The sequence below is a fragment of the Eupeodes corollae genome, chromosome 1 (genome assembly GCF_945859685.1).
Source record: "Eupeodes corollae chromosome 1, idEupCoro1.1, whole genome shotgun sequence".
NCBI lineage: Eukaryota > Metazoa > Arthropoda > Insecta > Diptera > Syrphidae > Eupeodes > Eupeodes corollae.
In genome coordinates, this window is record NC_079147.1 from 63,003,948 (window position 1) to 63,022,355 (window position 18,408).

At 32.6% G+C, this 18,408-nt stretch overlaps 1 protein-coding gene across 3 annotated transcripts in view; it reads left to right on the forward strand.

Moving 5' to 3' along the window:
* The window catches only part of LOC129943268 (oxysterol-binding protein-related protein 8), a 119,544-nt gene that overhangs the window by 36,637 nt on the left and 64,499 nt on the right, over nucleotides 1-18,408 (forward strand). Inside the window, exons 2-3 of one of the 3 annotated variants that reach the window (XM_056052575.1) lie at nucleotides 9,644-9,682; nucleotides 9,895-9,993. The exons of 1 other annotated variant lie outside the window; for it this stretch is intronic. In XM_056052575.1, coding sequence (XP_055908550.1) covers nucleotides 9,644-9,682; nucleotides 9,895-9,993 — 138 coding nt within the window. The remainder of the gene's footprint in view (nucleotides 1-9,643; nucleotides 9,683-9,894; nucleotides 9,994-18,408) is intronic. One more of the 3 variants, XM_056052576.1, reaches the window with a different exon arrangement.

The window sequence follows — 18,408 nt, forward strand, 5'->3', positions numbered from 1 at the left end:
AAGCTGTCTGTTTTGGCAGCAAATGTAGTAGATAATGTAATACAGCACAGTTTAGTTAAAAGACGTGTTTAATTTGGTTATTGGTTAACACACAAATAAACTCGTCTCTAAAGTTTAACGTGGCGTTTATCTAAACGCTTGTTTAGTCAATAATTATTGGTAAGGCTCAATATAATTGAATATTTTTCAAATACCTTTATAACGAATTCGTTACCGAACGAACTAAAAAATGATAGTTTAAAAAAATCGACAATGAAACTCACACTCGTAAGATAAAATATTTGACTCTTAACAGTCGAATTGTTTTTTCTTGAACACCGTTTATTTAAAAAAAAAATGATTTAAAATCATGAAAATGAAAAAAAAATAAACCAGCGTAGGTGTTCATATATGCGTTTCGCCCCGATGTAATGGTTGGGCTCATCAAAAGATAACCATTGCACCTTGTCTTGACGCATATTTAAATAATAAATCGGGATCCCATATAATCTGAGCTACATAGAGCTACTGTGAATTATATGGTTGCTACAAGTCTTAAAAGAAGATAAATTGTAGCCAATTTTATTGCCTTGCTATGGGACTTTTAAAGATGAAATATTTGACTGTTAAGTCTATATTAAGAGCCTTGCACATGAGAGTGAACAACGAATGGACGAACAAACGTGATTTTACACATTTCAAAAAGTCAATTTCAAACAAAAACACAATTAAATTATAAGAAAATAATTGACATTTATGTTAGGATAAAAAAATTTGCATTTTGTTCTCTAAAACAAGACAATTTTGTAAAAACTATTTGAATTACAATGTGGTTGCTACGAACTGTCAAACTCTATTTGCGTTCCACATACAATCCACACTGCAACGAATAAATTGTTCGCGCTCAACTTAACCTCTAAATTGTATCTCTCTTATTTTGTTTGTTCAAAAGGGTAATTATAAATTGACAGTTCGTCGCTGTCTGCGAATAGAAAGAAAAGTCAAAACGAACATCCACAGTTCGCAGTTCGTAGCTCATGTGCAAGATACTTAAGTGTACAAGTGGCCCTAACGACAATATTGTAAATATTTAGAATTAGCTTTTCATTGGTAAAATAAATCAATTTAATTTTGATTTAAATCGATCAAATAATGTACATATACTATTTTTGAGTTCTATTAGAAAATAAAATTGATCTGTTTTTTAATGTTTTTAAAGTTCTGGTTTAAGTTTTTTCAAAATATTTACCAATCCTATCTTTTATGAATACCAATAAAATTTATATCTGTCAATTTGGCTTGTGTGATTTGTTTGACTGTGAAAGATGTGATATAATTTATTTTTGAAATAATTAGTTAAGTTGGCAAATTTATATTTCCAGGATTTCAGGCATTTCCGTAGTTTCAGAAACATAAACAAAATTTCTCATATACAATTTTTAACTATTCCTGCCAGAAATATGAGAGATTTCTCAATAATTATCTATCGCACAATTTAATAAGGAATGCAAAGCTAATTTCCTTGCTAGGTGAGAATGAATAATGAATTCTGTTTATATTTCATGCTCCTTTTCTGTCAATCTACATTTTTATCTTGAAGAAAGACAAAAGCTGTCAACATTAGTTTTTAACATATTTGTTTAGAAAACAAAATCAATGGGAATTTTCACAGGAGAATTATGTTATTGTGACCTAACGTCACAAAAATGTTTTGACAGATACTTGTATCACCTTTTTTAATTTTTTAATATTAAAATTTAGAAATCATTCATCCGTCTATCAAACTTCACTGCTTTGCTTAGAAATATTCCAGCAACTAAATTCGTTAATAAATCTGAAACCAATTTAAATATCTTTCCGCACTAAAAATCAATAATCAGTCAAGTATGCCACCATATAGCTTCAAAGTTAAACGCGTATTTAAATTGAATAGTATATCGAATTAAATAGTTTAATATACGTAAGTTTAATGTAAATTAAATAATAATAAATATGATTTAAAGTATATATTACCATTTTAATGCATTTAATAGAATATGAACGTCAAGTTCAGCTATAAATAACCAAACAGGTTTCAGATCAATGAGCTGAACCAGAGTAAGCTTTGTGAAGAATACAATCACCACTGAAATGTCAAATAACGTGGAAATAGTGTTCTTTTGTTTAAATATTCCAAATATATTCAAACAAAAATAAGAAATTACAAACAACAAGCTGATGACCTGAAAAAATTCAAACAATATTTGACATTTGACACATTTGATTTGACACTTGCAAATGGTATATCCGAAATTTACTCTCCATTAGACATTAGGTCCGTTCGCGTACTTTTTGTGCTAAAATTCGTTAAAAGAGTGGGAGTAAAATTCTATCACAAAAAAGTAAGCGAACGGGAAAGCAACAGATGAGCCCAACCATTACATCAGGGCGAAACGCATATATGAACACTTTTAAGCTGATTCGAATTTAAATCATATTTATTAAAATAAACGGTGTTCAGGAAAAAACAATTCGACTGTTGACAGTCAAATATAGAACGTTGCTTGAGTGTTTATCTTTCCATGAGTTAGTCTGAAATAGAGAAATGTCAAATGAAATGCAGAAAAAACTTGACGTTTAGGTGTGGTTCACATTTAACATCGGCTTTTCAATTTAAACTAAACTTTATAGTGCAGAGATGTAGGGACTTAAGTACTATTCACATGATCACGACGAATATTCGTCGATTTTGACATTTCTTTCACATGAGAGTTTTAAATTCTACGCGAATGAAGTTTGACTTTGACAATTGTTTTTTTTTTGTATTATTGTGTTTTGTTTTGAAAACAAACTATTAAGAAAATGCGGTATTTGTTTAAACAAAAGTTATTGGTGACCTTGTTAATAAACAAAACAAGATAAAGATTTCATCTGCATCCATTTAATTCAAATCGGAAAATTGAAGGAGAATATGTTTCCTTAATAAAAAACAAGATTGTTTTTTTTTTTAAGTTAAGTACGCACGATTATCTTTTGCGAGTGTGGATAATGTAGAACGCGAATAAAGTTTGACAGTTTGTATCAACTACAATTTTTTTCGCGACGAATAAATTTGTTTTCCTAAATTTATTAATATACTCGTGTGATATTGAAAAGTAAAATTATGCATCATAAATAAGCAATAAAAAAAACTATATTGCTATCGTTTTTTAAGAATTTGTGTGGAAAATGTCTTCAAACGTATGCATATAAACTCACATTTTTTAATTCATTCGTCGTTCGGTGGTCGCGCTCATGTGAATACTGCTTAAAGCTTAAGCATCTTGCACATGAGCTACGAACTGCTAACTGTGGATGTTCGTTTTGACTTTTCTTTCACATGAGCTTTGTTTCTATTCGCAGACAGCAACGAACTGTCAATTTATAATTACCCTTTTCAACAAACAAAATAAGAGAGGTACAATTTTGAGGTTAAGGTGAGTGCGAACAATTTATTCGTTGTAGTGTGGATGGTATGTGGAACGCAAATAGAGTTTGACAGTTTGTAGCAACCACGCTGCAATTTGTTATTACCAAATTGTTTTTACAAAATTGTCTTGGTTTAGAGAAGAAAATGCAAATTCTATTATCCTGACATAAGTGTCAATTGGTTTCTTATAATTTAAATATGTTTTTGTTTGAAATTGACTTTTTGAAATGTGTAAAATCACGTTTTCTCGTCCATTTGTTCATTCGTTGTTCGCTCTCAAGTGCAAGACCCTTTACCGTGAATAAATTTGTATTGAAAATAGTATTTTAAAATTTAAAACGTGAATTTATTTATCGCCATTAAAATTGTGTTAAAATTTTGTTTAAGTTGGTAGAATTTTGACACTAGCGTGGTGAATAAAATAGAATAATTTGTTGATCGCTTTCCCTTGATTTGTAATTGTTGAAAACTAGGAAAAGAAGTGTTTATATATTAAAAAAATGGAAACTGTTTTAAAAAATGTTTGGAGTTTTGTTTCAAAATGAGAAATACACTTTCAAAACTGATAAATATTAATAAACAAGTGAAAATGTGATTTTTTTATATTTTTCTGACCGAATTTTCAACCTTATGTCTCTTAAGCTAGATTTTGTTTACGGAATTTAATAACTTGAACAGGGAAAACCATTTTTTTCGTCGAGGAACGTTCTTAAATCTTTAAGGAAAGTCCTTTCTAACGTACTTTAAGAGCTAGATGCTTAATTTAATCCTATCTTGTACCAAACGTCTAAGTTCAACAAAAACTATTAAGGCAGTTCACACACGGCCTTTAAAGACATTGAGAGTCATTTCAATTTGACATAATCGAGATAATAATACACCAGCGGTTAAAATCATTGGGCAGGTTTAAACGACATAAGGAACTTGAAAGTAAGACAAGTTTCTAGCATCTAATTGGGCAGCTGACTAAAGATTGCCTTCAAATAAAGGCAACTTTATTGGAAAGTTGACTGAAAAGTTTGTCAAGAAAAATCTCCCTAAATATCATATCAATTCCACTCGTGTCAAAATGACAGCTTATCTTAATTTTTCATTCCACTGAAAGCTGAACTTTATTAATCCGCGATTGATGTTTTTCTACACAATGACAATACTATTTGATGTTTTATGTAAAAGGGTGCCTTGTCAAATTTAAAAAGGAATAAGTAATATTTCCTTAAAATACAGAAAACAAGTCGAGATGAAATTGTGGCTTGCCTGAGAAGTGTTTTGAAGACAAATTATGTTTCAGGTAGTTTTTGCACAATCAACTGAAGGTAGAGGTTAGGGTAGTAAAGTTCCGAGTTTGAAGTTTATGACACTTGAAAAACGAACTAGTTGTCTTGGTTCAAATTTTCGTTTCAAGAACGCAGATGACTGCAAATTAAGTCATTTATGTTTTTTGAACCTGCCCAATTAGATTACGTTGCACTTCAGTTAATAAAATGAAAAAACCTGCACGGTAGTGTTTAAATATTTTCAGATTAATTCATTCATGCATTCCACTTTAAAGTATGTTTTCTTAAACGGCAATTTTATTCAGAATTTTAAATCAATTTTAATTGTTACGAAAAAGAGTCACTTTGTTTAAATTATGACTTCTTTAATATCTTTTAAAAAAATATAATAGGTCTGTTCGCGTACAGGTCAATTTTCGAAAAAATACGAAATTTAACCAAATACTGTTCGAGTACTCAAAAATTTCGTAGTTTTTCGTAAAAGAGAGCGCTCATGAAAAAGTAAAATATTTCCTCAATCTACGAATTTTAGCCCAAGAAATTTCTTTGGGCTATTTGTGAAAAGTGTCAAATTTGATAGAAATTCAAATAAATTAAATAAATTGCTCGCTTTTGCTGTCAGTTGTGACATTTAAAAACAAATTTTCAAAGAACAGCACCAAGACAGTAATGTTGTGTGAAACATTTGTTGTTTTAATAAATATGATTTAAATTCGAATCAGCATAAAAGTGTTCATATATGCGTTTCGCCCTGATGTAATGGTTGGGCTCATCTGTTCCTTTCCCGTTCGCTTACTTTTTTGTGATAGAATTTTACTCCCACTCTTTTAACGAATTTTAGCACAAAAAGTACGCGAACGGACCAAATGTCTAATGGACATTAAATTTCGGATATACCATTTGCAAGTGTCAAATCAAATGTGTCAAATGTCAAATATTGTTTGAAATTTTTTCAGGTCATCAGCTTCTTGTTTGTAATTTCTTATTTTTGTTTGATTATATTTAATCCATAGGAAAATGTCTATAGGGAATATTTAAACAAAAGAACACTATTTCCACGTTATTTGACATTTCGATGGTGATTGTATTCTTCACAAAGCTTACTCTAGTTCAGCTCAGTGATCTGAAACCTGTTTGGTTATTTATAGCTGAACTTGACGTTCATATTCCATTAAAGGCATTAAAAGGGTAATTTATACTTTGAATCATATTTATTATTATTTAATTTAAATTAAACTTACGTATATGTAACTATTTAATTCGATATACTATTCAATTTAAATACGCGTTTAACTGTGAAGCCATATGGCATACTTGACTGATTATTGATTTTTAATGCGGAAAGATATTTAAATTGGTTTCAGATTTATTAACGAATTTAGTTGCTGGAATATTTCTAAGCAAAGCAGTGAAGTTTGATAGATGGATGAATGATTTCTAAATTTGAATATTAAAAAATTAAAAAAGGTGATACAAGTATCTGTCAAAACATTTTTGTGACGTTAGGTCACAATAACATAATTCTCCTGTGAGGATTTCCATTTATTTTGTTTTCTAAACAAATATGTCAAAAACTAATGTTGACAGCTTTTGTCTTCCTTCAAGATAAAAATGTAGATTGACAGAAAAGGAGGATGAAATATAAACAGTTTTCATTATTCATTCTGACCTAGCAAGCAAATTAGCTTTGAATTGCTTCTTGAGCTGTGCGATGGATAATTCTTGAGAAATAGAATCATAAAAATTCTGTTCTTACATTTCTGACAGGAATAGTTAAAAAATTGTATGAGAAATTTTGTTTATGTTTCTGAGAATACGGAAATCTCTGAAATCCTAAAAATATAAATTGGCTAACTGAACGAATTATTTCAAAAATATAATAAATCACAACTTTCACAGTCAAACAAATCACACAAGCCAAATTGACAGATATAAATTTTATTGTTATTCATTAAAGATAGGATTGGTAAATATTTTGAAAAAACTTAAACCAGAACTTTAAAAACATTAAAAAACAGATCAATTTTATTTTCTAATAGAACGCAAAAATAGTATATGTACATTATTTGATCGATTTAAATCAAAATTAAATTGATTTATTTTACCAATGAAAACCAAATTCTAAATATTTGCAATATTGTCGTTAGGGTCACTTGTACACGTATCTTGCACATGAGCTACGAACTGCGAACTGTGGATGGTCGTTTTGACTTTTCTTTCACATGAGCTTTGTTTCTCTTTTCGCAGACAGCGACGAACTGTCAATTACCCTTTTCAACAAACAAAATAAGAGAGGTACAATTTTGAGGTTAAGTTGAGGCGAACAATTTATTCGTTGCAGTGTGGATTGTATGTAGAACGCAAATAGAGTTTGACAGTTCGTAGCAACCACATTGCAATTCAAATAGTTTTTACAAAATTGTCTTGTTTTAGAGAACAAAATGCTAATTTTTTTATCCTAACATAAGTGTCAATTGGTTTCTTATAATTTAATTGTGTTTTTGTTTGAAATTGACTTTTTGAAATGTGTAAATCACGTTTGTTCGTCCATTCATTGTTCGCTCTCATGTGCAAGCTTAACAGTCAAATATTTCATCTTTAAAAGTCCCATAGCAAGGCAATAAAATTGGCTACAATTTATCTTCTTTGAAGACTTGTAGCAACCATATAATTCACAGTAGCTCTATGTAGCTCATGTTATATGGAATCTCGATTTATTCGAGAAAATATGCGTCAAGACAAGGTGTAATGGTCATCTTCTGATGAGCCCAACCATTACATCGAAGCAAAACGCATATATGAACACCTGAGCTGGTTTATTTTCATAATTTTAAATCATATTTATTAAAATAAACGGTGTTCAAGAAAAAACAATTCGACTGTTAAGAGTCAAGTATTTCAGCTTATGAGAGTGAGTTTCATTGTCGATTTTTTTTAAATTATCATTTTTTAGTTCGTTCGGTAACGAATTCGTTTTAATGGTACTTAAAAAATATTCAATTATATTGAGCTTTACCAATAATTATTGACTAAACAAGCGTTTAGATAAAAGCCACGTTAAACTTTAGAGACGAGTTTATTTGTGTGTTAACCAATAACCAAATTAAACACGTCTTTTAACTAAACTGTGCTCTATTACATTATCTACTACATTTGCTGCCAAAACAGACAGCTTATGTCGAAATGACATTCCCCACGTTCGGGATGCTAATGGCTGAAGCACAAACACGCTTTAGCTTCGGCTTTGCCTGACGTTTACGAGTTCAGCCATAGGAATGCAATGCATGCTATCACAATAAAGCTTCGACCTCACGTTTCGTTTGACAATCGTAAGGAAAAGAACGTAATGTGACTCCAAACGGAAGCTCTAGTTCAATTATCTGAACATTTGCTTTGTCTGACAGCTCATCAGCTGCAAAAAAATGTCAACAAACAAAATATTTGCTCTTTGGAGGGATGAAATAATAGAAATGTCATTCAAAGCAACCTCGAAGCAGGCCTAACGTAACGCAGACGAAGCTGAAGCGTGTATGTGTTTCAGCCATAACAGATTCGTATCCGAATCCAAAAAATTTCAGATTTCTTTTGTGTATTTGTTGCATCAGCTTAGCAATTGTGTGTGAGCAATTGTGTTAAAAAGTTTGTGAGAGCCTTGGCAGCCAGTTCATAATGTTTCCTTCTGATCCTGGGTAACTTCGTCCAGTTAAGGGACCGACTTCACTTTTTTGCCATTCGAATAACAATTTACTCTGAAATGAATTGAAATGTTGCTTATATATTTAAATAAAAAGAAATTAATCTATTTGTTAATTAAAATAATTACCTTTTTTTAGTTTTGTTAATTTTTATGAGGTCACGATCACGGCCAAAAATAAATTTGCAAGAGATAAAAGAAACATACGAACAGTTTCTTTTGCTTCCAACTGTCAGAATGACAGCACAAACATGACGTTTACACTTAATCACGAAGTTAAACACGCGTGTCTCTACTCTAAAATTTAGAGTGACGTTTAGCGTTAAGCAGACTATTAAATTGATTATTGGTATGGCCCATTGAAAAACCGCTGCGATTACGGGAAGGAGTTTTATTTTGTATAAATGATTTAAATGATCCTTAATTTAAAAGTTTTAAAAAACAAAACTGTTATGGGAAATGTAGTTTTTCTTTAAAACGACTAGAGAAATATCCGACAAATTTACGTTTCAATGATAAACTATTTTATCAAAAGTTTTTCTTTAAAAAGACTAGAGAAATATCCGACAAATTTACGTTTCAACGATAAACTTTTTTATCAAAAGCCCTTGATGCAGTTATGAAAGTATTAAATTTTAACTGTTATAGAGTTTTAACATTTTATATTTAAAAAAAATATAAAATTCATAAATTTAAACTAATATACTAAACAAATAAAAGCTAGGCTGTTAAGTATTATTTATTCTTATGGACCAATTTCTTACATAACCTTAAAAATAATTTCTCCAATATTAATATTTTACATAAGTTCACAATGCCCTCTTCAAGTGCTCGAAAAATGTCTCGAATTTTCGTGTTGTGAAGTATCTAGAAATATTTTATTTTCAACTCTTTCATAGTACTATGGCCATTTACATTATCTAAAAAAAAACACCCTTTTGTTATTGTTATAATCTTTGACCTTAGAAAGTAGACATCAAGACCTGGACAGTTCATGTGTTTTTAAAAATATGTTTGTGTTCTATTTCTTTGTATTAAATTGTGCGTTGTTTTGTTTTCCATCTCAATTGGCCGCTTTTTACATTCAATCTCTATTTGTTTGGATTTTTAAGCTATTTCCTATATCTTAAGTATACCTTAAACATTTTAAACTATAATATACTCTTATCACAAACTAACATTTCCACATTTATATACTTTTTTATTTTATTTTTTAAATAAAAACACAACTTTTTATCTGAGTAGTTTTGACATTTCACTGGAGTCCAAATATAAATAATATCTGTATGTATATAAAATATAAATATAATTATTATTAAAAAAATACATTAATTCATTTTTATTTACTACAATATTTTTGTATTTTGTTTGTTATTTAATTATTTGTGTATGCTATTATATAACTTCTAAAAAAAACAAAAATCTTTTTTTCATAATAAAAACCATACATCTGTCATTTGTCTGCGACAACAAAACGAAAATAAAAATAACTTTAGCCGACGAGAAAATACTTCGACGAACATCAATGCAAGTTCTTTTGCCAAAACGTCCTTCAACTGACAGTTTAAGCAACAGTCCAGGTCCTTCATCGCCAGGTGATAATGAAATAGTAGTTGGCTTTTTCTAACAAAATAACAAATAATAATAATAATAAAAAAGAATATAATTTATTTATAATGTACATAAAGTATCTCAATTATTTTTAATGTTTTATTTATATTTTGCCTGGTAGATGTACGTAATAATATTTTAAACACAAAAACAAAAAACTTGCATAAAAATAAACAATACTAAAAACAATGTGTTTAGAGCTTTAAAATACTAAAAACAAAAGTTCAACCCACAACAATATGCCCACACAACGAAAATGAAACCATTCAGAGATTGAAGGGAAAAAATGTTATGACACACGAACAAACATTATAAATAATATTTCTCATAACAATTATGTCTGCCATAAATGTACTATGTCCATTGTTGAATAAAAAGAAAAGTTTTTCGTTCGCTATCGTTGTTGATATTTTGTTTTCTCGTATATTTCTGTGTTATTATTATTTTTCTTGTCATTCATTTATTGTTTAGATATTTATACTTATGTTCTGTTCTATACTTTTGTTTTTGTTGCTAAATGTCATGGTGGTTAGCTTTTCTTTTTTTTTATTTTTCAATGTAAGCCTTAAATGTCATTTCCATATAATTATTGAAAATATACATGTGTTTAGGTATGTTTTTGAAAATGTGAAATGGTAAGTACCCTTTGAAGACGTAATTCAATTTCCTTACAGTTTTAAAGTTCATGTTATAGGATACGAACAATTCTTTGAATCTGAACACTTATAATATCACATATCAAATTACCCTTTTCTGATCGTCAGAAACTTAATTTCGTGAAAAGGTTTTTTTATCTTAAAATGTCTCTTAAGTAGTCTTTTAGTAGTTTCAGGCGCATTAAAGGAAACGCATTTCTCTTATTGCTTAGAAAAATCCCTCAACTTTGAATGTCAAATATACTTTGGAAAAGTCAAAATGTACGTTACTTACTATTAAAGTGATAAATAACTAAGAAAAAAAAGAGAAAATTTAATGTTACAATCTTAACATTTAAACCACTTGCAAAGTTAAACTCAATTATGACATTTATTTGTCAGTTTCTTTTGTTTCTATGACATTAAAAATTAAGAACAAAAATATCCCAACAACTTTAGATATTTACATGAACGCACCCCTTATACGTGCATGGTGTTTTAAATGAATCTGTTCAGCGCCAGCGTTTAGATTTTTTCATGATTTTTGTTAAGAAGAACAATTCTTTTTTGTTAACATATCAAGAGGCAAGTATTGTTTATAATATGTCACATTTTCGATCACATTCCTCAAGTCAGTTTAATTGTTAAGTTAAAATTGATTTCCTAATGCCGGGTTTCCCTTAAAACTTATCATTTGGAATACATACACTGCCAATCACTAGGATGAGGCCACATATTTTTCAACCGATTTTCGGTCCGATACCTGTTGGAATTTGTTTAACCCGGAAAATTTTACTACATGAGAGTAGGTACATATTTTCTTAAAACAAAGTGATACAATTATAGGGTTAATTAGAAAAGACCGTTGGAATTTCCCTACATTAATGAATGAGCTACATAAAAAGGATATAAAAAAGTGAGTCACTAGGATGAGGCCATTGCGAATATTTCGTTGTAGAAGTTCAGATCAGCAATGTTTTTCAAAATTTGGGTTACAATATTTAAGAACGTTTTACAAATAACTATTTTTATTAAATTTCAACTACAAATGGGTTCCGGAAAGACGTTGACAGTAGCAGAAAGAGGACAAATCGATGCTTTCAAGGAAATGGGACTCTCAAGCCGAGAAATAGCAAGGAAGCTGAACAGAAGTAAGACAGTTGTAAACAACTATCTTGCTGATCCTCAAAACTATGGAAAAAATCAAAAAGGACGCACAGCCCAAGCAACAACATCCCGAGAAAAGCGGTTAATTTTACGTATTGCTTCAAATTCTACTCAATCAGCTACTACAATAAGGTCCAAAAGCGGAGTATCAGCCAGTATTTCGACAGTCCGAAGGATAATAAGAAAAGATGTTACTATCCAGAGAAGAAAACTCAAAAAGAAACCTGTTCTAAAGCAAGTACACAAGGAGCTGCGAATGAACTTTGCAACAGAACATGTCTCTTGGAGCAGTCAATGGAAACGCGTCGTCTTTTTTTTTGCCCCGATGGTTACAACTTTTATTTCCATTATTTAAGAAAAGAGAAACTAATTTTGGGAAGACATCACAGCCGTACATCAGGTGTTATGGTGTGGTGAGCTATCACCTACTATGGCAAAATCGAATTGGAGTTTCTTTCTCTAACAATGAATGGAAACAGCTACAATAACTTGTTGGAACGCTCATTTCCGAAGATGACAAATATTTTTGGACCTCTGCCTTGAACTTTCCAACAAGACAATGCCCCCATCCACACTTCCAGGGTTGTCAAAAGCTGGATTTTATCAGAAAACGTAGAGCTTTTGCCATGGCCACCCTATTCACCGGACTTGAACACAATCGAAAACGTATGGGCTATCTCGAAAAGTTTATGAAGGCGGTAGACAATTTGAAGACAAGGACTCCCTAATTGAAGCTATCCGTGATGCCTGGGACGAGATTTCACTTGACTATTTAAAAAAAACTTTATGATTCCATTCCAAACCGTCTAATAGAGGTCATATCGAAAAATGGGGGGCATACTCATTATTAATTGAGAAAAACTAAATAAACAAATATTTGAAAACCAAAAACTGTAAACATTTCTTTCATTTTTTTGATATTTTATAAGATTTTTCATGTGGCCTCATCCAAAAGACGCACTTTTTCATACTGTTTTTAAGTAGCTCTTTAAATAATGTAGGGAAATTCCAACTGTTATTTCTACTTAACCCCTTAATTTTATTACTTTTTTTAAAGAAAATATCTACCTACTCAAATGTAGTAAATTTTTATTGGTACGAAATTTCCAGCAGGTATAAAGAACGAAAATCGGTTGAAAAATATGTGGCCTCATCCTAGTGATTGGCAGTGTATACCAATACAATTTTCATCTCCCCGATTAATGGAAGTAAATTTTTACTAGTTAACTAAACTCGATTATAACAATTGTGTGTGTTTAGAAATAATTTCTAAACAATTTCGGATCCAGTTCTTAAAGTAATTATTTCATATAAAAAGATGAACAACTTCGATTAGAAAAATAATAAACCAATGTTCGTACAGGGTGACCACACAAAGATGCCCATATTTTTTTTGAAATAACTCCAGAACTAAAGCACGTACAACATTGATACAAATTTTATTCGAAAATACAGATTAGACAAATTATTTCTGAAATATTACATCCATTAAATGATGCCCGTTTTGGCTTACACAATCGTTAAATCTTTTGACAAAATTTTCGAAGACATTTCTTAACATTTCCGGGATAATCTCAGAAATTTCTTGTCGAATGAGCGCTTTTAAATCCTCCAAATCACGTACACGAGTCGTGTAGACACGCCCTTCCAAATATCCCCAGAGGAAAAGATCCGGAACCGTCATATCGGGAGAACGAGGAGGCCAAGCGAAATCTGTCGATCGAGAGAGTTAACGAGTAGGTACCGAACGCTTTTTTCAACAGAGCGAGCGTTTCGCAGGCAGAATGGCACATCGCACCATCCTGTTGGAATATTGTTCGACTCAAACTACGTCTACGGCGAAGTTCTGTACCGCTCTCCGTTTACCGTTCCATCAAAAAAGTAGGGTCCGACAATGCCCCACTCCGCTACCGCGCACCAATCCGTCACATGCTGGCTGTGTACCGGCTTTTCGTGTATCCAGAAGTTTTGCTTGTTTACGGCGCCGGAAAACTCGAAATGAGCTTCATCGCTCATTAAAAGATTACCCAAAATGATCTCACCATCTGCCAATTTTCGAAGCATTGTCTGAGCGAAGAGTAAACGTTGTCTGTAGTCGGTATCTATCAATTCATGGGGTATCATGAGCTTGCACGGGTGAAAATTCAAATCTTTGACCAAAATTTTACGCACTGATTCCCTTTTTAGGCCCAAAGAAGACGCGTGTCGTCGCGCTGAACGCCGCCGACTAACCTGAATCGCTTCACGGACTCTCAATGTTTTCAGCCGTACGGGCCGTTCTCGGCGGGCCCGGACGCTTCTTATCGGTTGCCTTGGCGGATTCACGAAAATGTTAAACCTATCTGTTGACAGTTTTCATGAAGGCACGCGTTTATGACGAGGAACTTTGAACCGACGCCGGAATGCACGTCGTACTTTTACATACGAATTTTCGCGAAAATATAACTCGACGCAAAATACTCGTTCTTTATTGGTATAACTATCCATGACGACTGATAACAAATGAAAACAAATTTGTCTGACCTGTACTTCAACTGGATCGCGCATTCGACACCATAGCAGTGTTACCACCGGAGCGAGACAAAAAAGAAATATGGACATCTTTATGTGGTCACCCGTTACGTCAAAAAAAGTACCAAGTACTTTTAATAAACAGATTTAAAGGCAAACACAATTATCAAAAGTAAATTAGTTACATACCAGAAAATATAAAGTTAACCCGAAACCTCAATTATAAATTAGGTCAGTTTATATTTCTAAGATCTCAGAGATTTCTGAACTCTCAGAAAAATAAAAAAAAAACATGTACATTTTTCACTTTTGCTGTCAAAAAATTGTAAGTAGCATTTCTTTATCCCATAAATAAATAGAAAGAAAAGAAATGCAAAGATAATTTGATTGCTAGGTGAGATTTTCATTGTGAATAAGAAAATTCCCAGAAATCTTAAAAATATTAACTGTCAAATTGACATTTGTCGTTTCGCAGCTTAAATTACATTCTTATATCATGTTAAATGCACTAAATCACAATGTTGTATCGTACTTTCTGTTTAAAATTTACAAACAGGACCATTTGCCATCATTTCACAAAAAGTATTGGGATAAATGCTTTGGCGTTACGTTAAAAGGTCTTAAGTCAAAAACGGCCTTTTTTAGTCTCTTGCGTTTAATTCTAACAACTTGAGTTTAGAACAACTGCTAAATATCGTATTTATTTAGTTTTTAGACAATGAGACAGAACAAATTATATTTTTGTTTTTATATTACTGTCAAATGTCTGTTGTGTTACTGTCTCAATACAATGTTGGAGCTGAATCTTGTCGTACTGTCAAAGTTAAAAAGTACTAAAACAACACACAGCGCCACGATTCGAAGTTGGGTCCAAAGTTGAAGCTCAAGTTGGGTGAAGTTTTTTGCAATTGTTGGTTTATATGGATAGTTAAGGGGTTCAATTGAAAAAATTTGAGTTGATGCTTTAAAGATTCAATTCTTGTCAATTCTTGACAGCTTTTGCTTCCTGTATTTTTTTACGATTCAAGCTTCACCCATTGTTTTCAGGTGGTTAATGTCGATTGCGACAATCTTCTTCCTCAGAGCAAAACCCAAAAAGTAAGATGTTTCAAATTTATAGGCTTCATTTAAAATTTAAAACTTTGTATGCATGTACTTTTTTATGTACAAGCAAAGTATCGTCCTAGATTTACTGTTCCTCCTACCCATGAGTATTTTTGTATGATGTCCTGGTTGTTTTTTTTCGCTGCACGACTAACTCAAAACAAAACGCAGTCTTATCTTTTCCGCAGCAAAACTTTAGTGAAGGTGAAATCGTGTGAATTATTCAAGCTCCTTTGTACTGGCGATTTCAAATCGTTGACAGCTTCGAACAAGAGTTTTTGTTTTGTTCCCCTGAATGAACATGCATAATGCATGGAAGTCCTTGATAATAAATTCAAATTTCGCTGGTGCAAGGATGTGTGTATGAATTGAATGCATTATGCTATGATGGGCTGCCCAGGTGGTGTAGTGTAGAGTTTTTCAGAAATTAAATTCAGTTCAAAACTCTTGAAATATTGTTTATTCTTCAATGAACACTAATCTATGAACAAGCCCAAAAACGTATGGGTGTTTTTTTAAGAGTTTGACAAAATAAAAATAACAATACAGGACAGTAATATTGTTCGAATTCATTTTTTTTATTATTAAAGTCCGGTAGATAATTCCATGGCTTCACGTTACATAGCCAATTCCATCAGTCTAAATTTTTTTTCCAATAAATATTGCCGTATGGCGTCAATGGTAGGTTGGTTATTGGCTTCCAATTTCTCAAGACGTGCTGGTTTGTCAACATTAATGAAAGGCTTTACATAACCCTATAAAAAGTAATCGAGAGGTGTTAACTAGCACGAACAAGGGTCTAGATAGATTTATTTTTTTGAAGTATATTTCCTCGATTAAGAAGCAATAAACAATTCATGAACCTTTCCGAACAGAGATGGCAACACAGTTTGACATTGGGCGGGCTTAGACAACAAGTTTGACCAAGTCAACAAGTAAGTTTTTTGATTGTCATACAATTCAAGCTCGGAACTTAACTTCACTAACCTCTTTCTTGTGTAAAAACGCTCCTTAGGCAAACGACAATTCCGTTTCAAACTGTATTTTGTTTTTGTATTTTATATTTCTTATTTCTTTTCCAATTTTACGAGGAACCCTTTTACATATAACGTCAAATTCAAAGTTCAGCTTTCAGTTGAATGCAAAAATTATGATAAGCTGTCATTTTGACATAAGTGGAATTGGTTCGATAATTCGACTAACTTTCAGTCAACTTTCGAATAAAATTTCCTTAATTGGAACGGCTTCATCACAAGTCCCTTATATTGTCTGAACCTGTCCATTCTCAAGCTGAACGGTCAAACCATAAACAATAACTTCCAATACAACTTAAAGACACCCTATAGAAACAATTCTCATGTCAAATATTTATTATTTTTTCGCACCAAACCCAAAACCGGGTTTTTTGGCAATAAGTTTTCGAAAACCCGAAAATCGTTCACACCAAATATTTTGACATTTAAATTTATTTAACACCGGCTGTCAAATTTTGTATTGATGAAACAAATTGTGAGTAAAAAGTTTTGTTCTTCTCAATTATTTGTGAAAATGAAATAAATTCTAACCAATTCAAATTGATTTTAACGTAACACTAGCTCGTCTCGAAGAAGAGTTTCAACTGAAGTTTTAATGGAACATTGTGGAATGTTTTGGTGCAAATTTTCTTAGCCCTCTGCGACTTAGCCTCCACCAGAGATTTTCTTTCATACTTATTCTCCTGCACAAGTGAACTTATCACCTTTCTCATTTCTCCCAAACCCATGTAATTGAACGGAGTTACCGAAAAGTCTGTTTCCAGGTAGTAAGCGAAAGCGTCGAACATATTTGTGGCGACGAGTTCAAAGATGCATCTTTTGGAAACGTCATTACGAACTATGAGCAAGTCTTCCTTGTCCTTGGGGTCGTCATGCCAGTAGCCATACTGAATGCCGCTTCCTCACTCAACAAAGAGCGTTTTAAACTTTGGAGGATCACAAAAGAACCGCCCGTGTCGCAAATAGCCTTACTTACTTAAGGTGGCGCTACAGTCCTGTGTGAACTAGGACCTCACCCAACAAAATTCTCCATCTAGCTCGGTTCCTAGCTAGATGTCTCCAGTTTCGCGCTCTAAGTTGGGTGAGGTCACTTTCCACTTGTGTGCCCCCACCTGATCCGCGGTTTTCCCCTACTGCGCTGTCCTGTGGGTGTGGATTCGAAGACTTTCCATGCGGTTTCCATGCGTTCTAAGTCTACGTCGCTGTACTGCCCGTACAGCTCCTCCTCCGCTCCCCTTCGATACATACGGAACCATAGATCACACGAAGAACTTTTCTCTCGAAACGACCCAAAGTGCTTTCATCCGATTTTGTTATAGTCTATGCTTCTGAACCGTATAGCAGGACGGGGATGATAAGGATCTTATAAAGCGACACTTTGGCCTTTCTAGAGAGGACTTTACCACTCAGTTGCTTTTTTAGACAAAGTTCTGAAAGTTAGTGCCTGTAGTGTTGTTATCTTACAGATAAGTTGGTGCATGCTCCTAACCAACTTATCTAAAGCTTCTTTAAAGAGCTCGGCATTCAAGCCATCCGCTCCAGCGGCTTTATTAGACTTCAGCTTAGATATGGCAATCTTTACTTCTTCTAAGTCGGAAGGACGGGATTGTTGGCTTTCGTCGTCTATGTTGAATGGATCATCCTGCTTGACAGCGGAATTCGGTTCGTCGGTCGTCGCCGTTATATAGCCTGCAGAAGTGGTCCTTCCATATCCCCAGCATTGACTGCGGTTCCACTATGATGTTTCGTCTTTGCAGCCTTCGATTTTAGGTTAATGTACCTGTGAATTTCGTTTTACCTGTTCATAAAACTTTCGAACTTCATTCCTGCTTTTAAACCTCTCAACATCTTCGACCGCACGTTTCTCATGGCCTCTCTTTTTCCTTCTGAGAAGTCGGCGTTCCTCTCGCCTCTTCTGCTCATAGAGCTCACGAGCAGCTCTAGTCCT